The following is a 6,626-nucleotide window of genomic DNA, read 5'->3' on the forward strand; positions in this document are numbered from 1 at the left end:
ATCCTTCATGGTTCTCAGCTCTGTTCACAATATATCAGTTTGCTCTGTAGTTGAGTTCTGGAAATCTGGGGTGACACACTTTGATCACCTGGGGAACAACATACTCCCACCTTCTGGTGCATTAAAACTTCTGGGGATGTAAGGTGTCCAGAGTGAATGATACCCTAAATATTTTCAGTAATAGCAGTTTATATTTGGTGGTACTCAGTATGTTTATATCTGTAGCACCTACTCCTTTCAGAAAACCTCCTCTCTTGGTTCTTTTCATTCTGACCATCCCCACTCCACCCCCCCACCCCCCTACCTTTTGTTTACTTACCTCTTCCAGTCCTCAGACGCGCATGGATTCAAACATGTATCTTTTCCTCCTCCTTCTAGCCCAATTTCCTCTTTATTTTTTTTAAACATTTTACTTGCAGAACATAATTAGTTCTCTCTTATTTATTTATTTAATTTTTGGGTTGGGGGTGGGGGCTGCATTGGGTCTTTGTTGCTGTGCGCGCGGGCTTTGTCTAGTTGTGGTGAGCAGGGCTACTCTTCATTGCGGTGCGCGGGCTTCTCATTGCAGTGGCTTCTCGTTGTGGAGCACGGGCTCTAGGTGAGTGGGCTTCAGTAGTTGTGGCACGCAGTCTCAGTAGTTGTGGCGCACGGGCTTAGTTGCTCCGCGACACGTGATTTCTTCCCGGACCAGGGCTCGAACCCATGTCCCCTGCAAGCGAATTCTTAACCACTGCACCACCAGGGAAGCCCCCAATTTTCTCTTGATTCTCCTTTTATCATTAGGTTTCAGCAGTGGCCACATGGAAGGCCAACAGGATTTCTGACATCAACCCTTCAGAGGCCATGTGTGACCTTCCTCAATGGTTCCTCTTCCAGTAGAAAGCAAGTGCTGCCAGGAGAGGCTGCCACCCTTCTCTCCAGATCCCAAAGCAGATGGTGCTTAGAGTAGCAATCCCAGGCTGCTTCACCTGCAGAAGTACTTTGCACCTTTATTTTGTATGCCTTTTCACTCTTGAAGACTTTATTCATCTCCTTTCTGCATTTCACAGAATATTTTTACATGAGAACATGAAAATCATACCCTTACGATGTTGTGTTTCAACAGGTTTAAAAATGTTATCTTTGAAATCAGTCCAACAGAAGAAGTTGGAGACTTTGAAGTGAAAGCCAAATTCATGGGAGTTCAGATGGAGACGTTTATGTTACATTATCAGGTGGGTTTGTACCAGGTAAAACCGAAAGCTCTGGGTGTGAGGCAGTTGTGTTCTTGTCAAGGTAGGAGAATGGATGAAAAGGAGACCCATGTGGGGAAAGCTGCCCAGAGTCAGCAGTGAGTGAGCTGAGGAGTTTTATGTGTCTGATTTGGGCGGTACAGGTTGGAAAGCTTTTGCAGATGTGTAAATCTTCAGAAAGCATATCTGAAGCTTACACTTAAGGTCGCCACTAAATTGAGCTTATACCTTGGACTTGAACAAAATGCTTAGGTACATAACTTGACAGTACAAAATTATAAACCTTCTCAGTAGCTTGAAATCTTATATCTATTTTTTCCCTCTCATTTTGGATTGATATAGGGGCTTAAAGGTGTACTTCTGACAAGATGTGTGTAAATTGCATCTTTGTAAACTGAATCCCATTTTATTTATTTATATATATTTTGAGGATTTTTTTTTTTTAAGAGAAAACAACTTTTTACTGGAATCTGACTTAATAAATAGGGATCACAGAACAAACAACAGTGTGAGCTACATCAGAATGAAAAAAGAAATGATGGACCTGGATTTCCAATCTGAAACTATTATGCAATATAATATTTTTTTTCTTGCCATGCCACATGGCTTGTGGGATCTTAGTTCCCCAGCCAGGGATCAAACCCAGGCCCTTGGCAGTTAAAGCGCGGAGTCTTAAGCACTGGACCACCAGGCAATTCCCCCGAATCCCATTTTAAATTCAAAAAGAATTCTGCAGTGAATCATTTTGTAACATAACTATCCCTAATTTTTATTTTGAAATCTCTCTCTCTTTTTTTGCATTGAAAAATGTCAGGGCATCAGAAGGATTCCTAGGTAATGTCCAGCCTCTGTTAGTTTTATGAACACAGTGCTTCATCGTTGGTACCCACACAGGGCTGCTCTCCATGAAGCTGGGCAGGGGCCTTTCTCTGAACGTGCATTTGGGCTCTTGCACACAATGATCTCCCTTAAATGGGGGCTCTCCCTCCCCACCCCTTATACTTCCATCATTTAATGAGGACTTTCACGTTGTTACAACCCCTAAAGCTTGCCCCACCAGCAAAGCCACAGTTTTTTTCTCCTTCACTTCCATAGCCTGTAGAGACAACCCCTGTTCACCACAGGCATTGACTTATTTTCCTCTTAACTTCCAAACTGCAGACTCCTTAAGGACAGGTAGTATTTCTTTGTTTCCTTCTCAGTGACCAGTAGACCCTCAAAACACGTTAACTGTACAGATGTGAAATGATTTTGTGACGCACATAGCTAACTCAAGTCCTTACACAGAAAAGATCCTATTATTCCCTCAGTTTCACCAAGTTCACGTAGGCCGCCCAGTCTGCCTCAGGTAGTGTATTCCTCCATGCACAAATTCATTAAGTGCAAAATGACGGCCAGGTGCAAGGTATTATGTGAGGTGCAGGTGATGCACCAGGGTCCTCGTCCTCATAGAGCTGCTAGGATTTTTCCGAAAGATGAATTGGTTGAACTTTTGGGATCCCTTCAAGCCCTTTGACTCTTGCTTTCTCATCACCACTCTTCCAAAGTTTAGGGGTGCAACCACTCAGATTTCCTCAATTTGTTCTGGACAGTGGAGGGTAGTGGGGAAAGCAGAGGCTTTGCAGTCAGATCCAGATTCACCACATCCAGCTCTGTACTGTCGGGCAGGTCATTTAACATCTCTGAGCCTCAGAAGCCTCATCTTTAAATTTGAGATAATCATACCTGGTAGGATTTTTGACAGGACTTAAAAAGACACTATCTAACGTGCTTCCACATTGTGGAACACATAGTAAACACGTAAAAAACATTTAGTCCTCTCTTTCCCCTTGCGTTCAGGGTATAAAAGCTTTGTCATTTGAAATAGAAATTAAGACTAGTAGATAGTGTTGAGACATTACTGGCCTTATCTTGTTTTCAATTGTTAGTATATTTCATCATGGATTAAAATGCCATCACCTTCTCCAGGTGACACATCACTTAGACGAACTAGGCTGCAGGCAGGCAATTACATAGTTGGGGACTTGTTTCTCACCCCAGTTCATACCTGGCGCACAAGGCATGCCTCATTCCTTCTGGATCCCTCCCTACGTTGTGTCCTTCCTTTTCTTGTTCCACAGACCTGATTAACTGTCAGAATGTTTTTTTGAACAGGACCTGCTGCAACTACAGTATGAAGGTGTCGCAGTCATGAAATTATTTGATAGAGCGAAGGTAAATGTCAACCTCCTGATCTTCCTTCTCAACAAAAAGTTCTACGGGAAGTAATTGATCATTTGCTGCCAGCCCAGAAGGATGAAGAAAGAAGTGCCTCTCGGCTACCTTTCTAGGGGTGCTCCTTTACTCATAGGAAGCAAACACCCAGCCCGCACCATTGCCTCAATCTGATACACCCCCAGTGCCACGTGTTTAACCCCTCTTGCTCAATGGGACATTTTTTGCCCCTTGTTCATAGGGAAATTGTATTTCAGGCTTAGTCTGACCCTTCTTATTCCTGCATTTTCTTCTGTCCCTTAAGAAAGAGTGGGAACTCCCCTAAATCTCTCATGTTGTTACAGTCTTAGAGGTTGCATTACTATATTGTAAGCTTTCATGTTTGTTTCCAGTAGCCATAGGGATGGTGGGATTTGAATTCTTGTTATTTAGAAGTGGAAGCCATTAGCACCAATAACATACATACATATAAGACACATTAATTAAAATGTCAGGTTATCCATAGTTATTAGGTTGTCATTTAAAAGTAAAGTTCCTTATATTTCTGTTACATCAGTAGGATGGAAGGGTACGGGGAGTCATCGGTTCTCTTCCATTCTGTTTTCCTTTATGGGTGGGAGCTAAAAGAAGTCACTGTTCTATGTTCAAAGGAAGCATTTCTAGAAAGAGGGGGATATTTTTTTTAAGTTTCACATTAAATTTGGGCAGTTCTGTTAGTGTAACTCTCTCCTCAGTGGATGGGAGAGGCCCACTGATAAAATTAAGCTATTTAGGTAAATTCGGAATGGTCTGAGCGCCTGCTTATTTGTGTTGGTGCAGAGATTGACTAGATTCAGGCAGACAGTCCACTCTGTTCCTGTGGCAAAGGAATGGGTAAGCCCTAGCGTAGAATGTAATTGTTTTCAAAACTGTTTTATATCTTAAGAGTGTCTTATTAAAGTGTAGATTTATTTCTTAAAATGTGGGTAATAGGAATTTTAAAGATTTATATAATGCTTCAAAAGCCTTTAGAATACTGTAAGAAAAGGGTTTTTTTTAATTGGCTTATTATCTGTATATCTGAACTCTTAAAACTTTCTTATAGCTAAAACACTAGGATTTATCTGCAGGGTTGCAGAGAGATAATCTTGCCTTAAATAGACAGAAACAAAAACAAACAAAACCAGCCAACTGATGTTATACTTGATATTAAAATCTATTTTTCCCTATTTCTTTTTCTTTTCTCTTGCTGCCCACACTGTGCCTTTATTTCATGAACTCCAGTTTTTTAATTTAGTCACAAACAATCCAATTCTAAACATTGAACTTAAGAAGCTTTCATTCTTAGATTAAGTCATATGCTTTTAAAAAAATCTTTTTATTCAGGAAAATATATTGAAATCATGCTACTGAGCCTCTATTTTCTCCGATGTTTTGGTTCAGTATTCTTTTATCGTAAAACATAAACTAACATTTAAAAATTTACTGATGTATATATTTAAAGCCAATAAACTGTTTCATTAATAACAAATCATGTGATGTGTCCCAATTACAAATGTAAGTGTTGGAAATGTGGTTTTCATGATAGACTGTTTACTCAGTCAGGTCCACGGGTGCAAATGTAATAGTGGTAGGAGTCTACACACTCCAGGCAGCCCACAGGCAGCTGAAGAGGTTAGGTGTGGAGTGCCACGGAAAGAGTCTCCACTACCTTGACCTTGTTTTTTGTTGTATTTTGGAAAACAATTTTTTAGTAAATATTTTCCTCAGATTAAAAGAAGATATTATATAAGTAGCATTGTCTCAAAAACTGGGACCAACCAAACTGTCAACCCTTTTACCTTAAAAGATGGTTCTCATCCCAAATGCATGTCATGCCCCAAAGGCCACATCGATGACAGACAATGAGCAAAGTTCACAGCTCCTTTAACAAAATATGTTTCAGTTATTTGTAAGGATATACTTCCCTTGACACAAAATAGCAAAATAGCACAAAATACACTTCAAGAATTTTGATGGTAACTATGTAGAATTAACCATGTTACCAGCGTTGAGGATGCCCAGACGAGCTCAAGTCAAGGCACTGAAACCTTGTAGCTCTTATTAATTTTAATTTATTAGCTATAGCAGTCTCTGTCTCAACTCTCTCCTTCTTTGACGTTCTCTTCAACCAGCCGTCGTGACATTTACCATGAATTTCCTCCCTCAAGAATTTGGACTGCCCATCAGATTGTTGCTGCACACAATTGCCTTTGTATCTTTGTATGAAATAAAAGGCCATTTGTTCGTTTTTGTGTTTCTTTTTCTCAGTGTCATTGTTAGCAGTTCCTGCAAAACAGTGTTAACTAGAGTGAGATTTAATAATTGAAAACCACAACAAAAACAACCCCTTCATAGTCTTTTTGAACGAACAAACGCAGGTCAGCTATCTCAAAGCAATTTTTAACTCGTTAGCCTTTTTAAATGTAAAATGCTTGAAGTAGCCTCCACATAAAAAGAACTGGGGCGGGGGGTGGGGAGGTGGAGGACTAACATAATGTCACTTAGTTCTTTTTTTTTTTAATCCAAAATTGTTTTTAATCATTATTGGTGGGCACTTCAGTGTCAGCTAATGGCTGGAAGTTTCAAATTACGGCAGCATTAAATGTTGTTTTATGACAGTAGCACCCTAGGTCACAGTGTGTCCCTCAGGGGACTTGTATGTTACATACAAGTCACCAGAAAAGACTAGGGGAAGTTGGATATGGAAAAAGTAAACAGCAGCAAAAGGGAGGAAAAATGGTTTCCTTTTAAGTACGGCCCCGGGGGGCACCCTTACTTAACATACAAATTCATATGGAAGCATCCTGTTGAGTCTTTGTTTTGTTTTTATTTTTTTGGCTGCGTTGGGTCTTCGTTGCTACGCATGGGCTTTCTCTAGTTGCAGCGAGCAGGGGCTTCTCTTGTTGCGGAGCACGGGCTCCAGGTGCACGGGCTTCCGTAGTTGTGGCTCGAGGGCTGTAGAGTGCAGGCTCAGTAGTTGTGGTGCGTGGGCTTAGTTGCTCCGCGGCATGTGGGATCTTCCTGGACCAGGGATCAAACCCATGTCCCCTGCATTGGGAGGTGGATTCTTAACCACTGCGCCACCAGGGAAGTCCCATCCTGTTGTGTTTTTAAATTGTGGCCAGGCTATATTGGAAAATCAGTGACAATATGAAACAA

At 41.0% G+C, this 6,626-nt stretch overlaps 1 protein-coding gene across 1 annotated transcript in view; it reads left to right on the forward strand.

Annotated features, from left to right (window-relative positions):
- IQGAP1 (IQ motif containing GTPase activating protein 1) overlaps positions 1 to 5,715 on the forward strand; it is a 103,034-nt gene extending 97,319 nt beyond the window's left edge. Inside the window, exons 37-38 of the mRNA XM_081227921.1 lie at positions 1,106 to 1,214; positions 3,387 to 5,715. Coding sequence (XP_081084047.1) covers positions 1,106 to 1,214; positions 3,387 to 3,500 — 223 coding nt within the window. The 3' untranslated portion in view covers positions 3,501 to 5,715. The remainder of the gene's footprint in view (positions 1 to 1,105; positions 1,215 to 3,386) is intronic.
- The last annotated feature ends 911 nt before the right edge of the window (positions 5,716 to 6,626 follow it).

This window comes from Mesoplodon bidens (genome assembly GCF_964165515.1).
Source record: "Mesoplodon bidens genome assembly, chromosome: 3".
Classification (NCBI taxonomy): Eukaryota; Metazoa; Chordata; class Mammalia; order Artiodactyla; family Ziphiidae; genus Mesoplodon; species Mesoplodon bidens.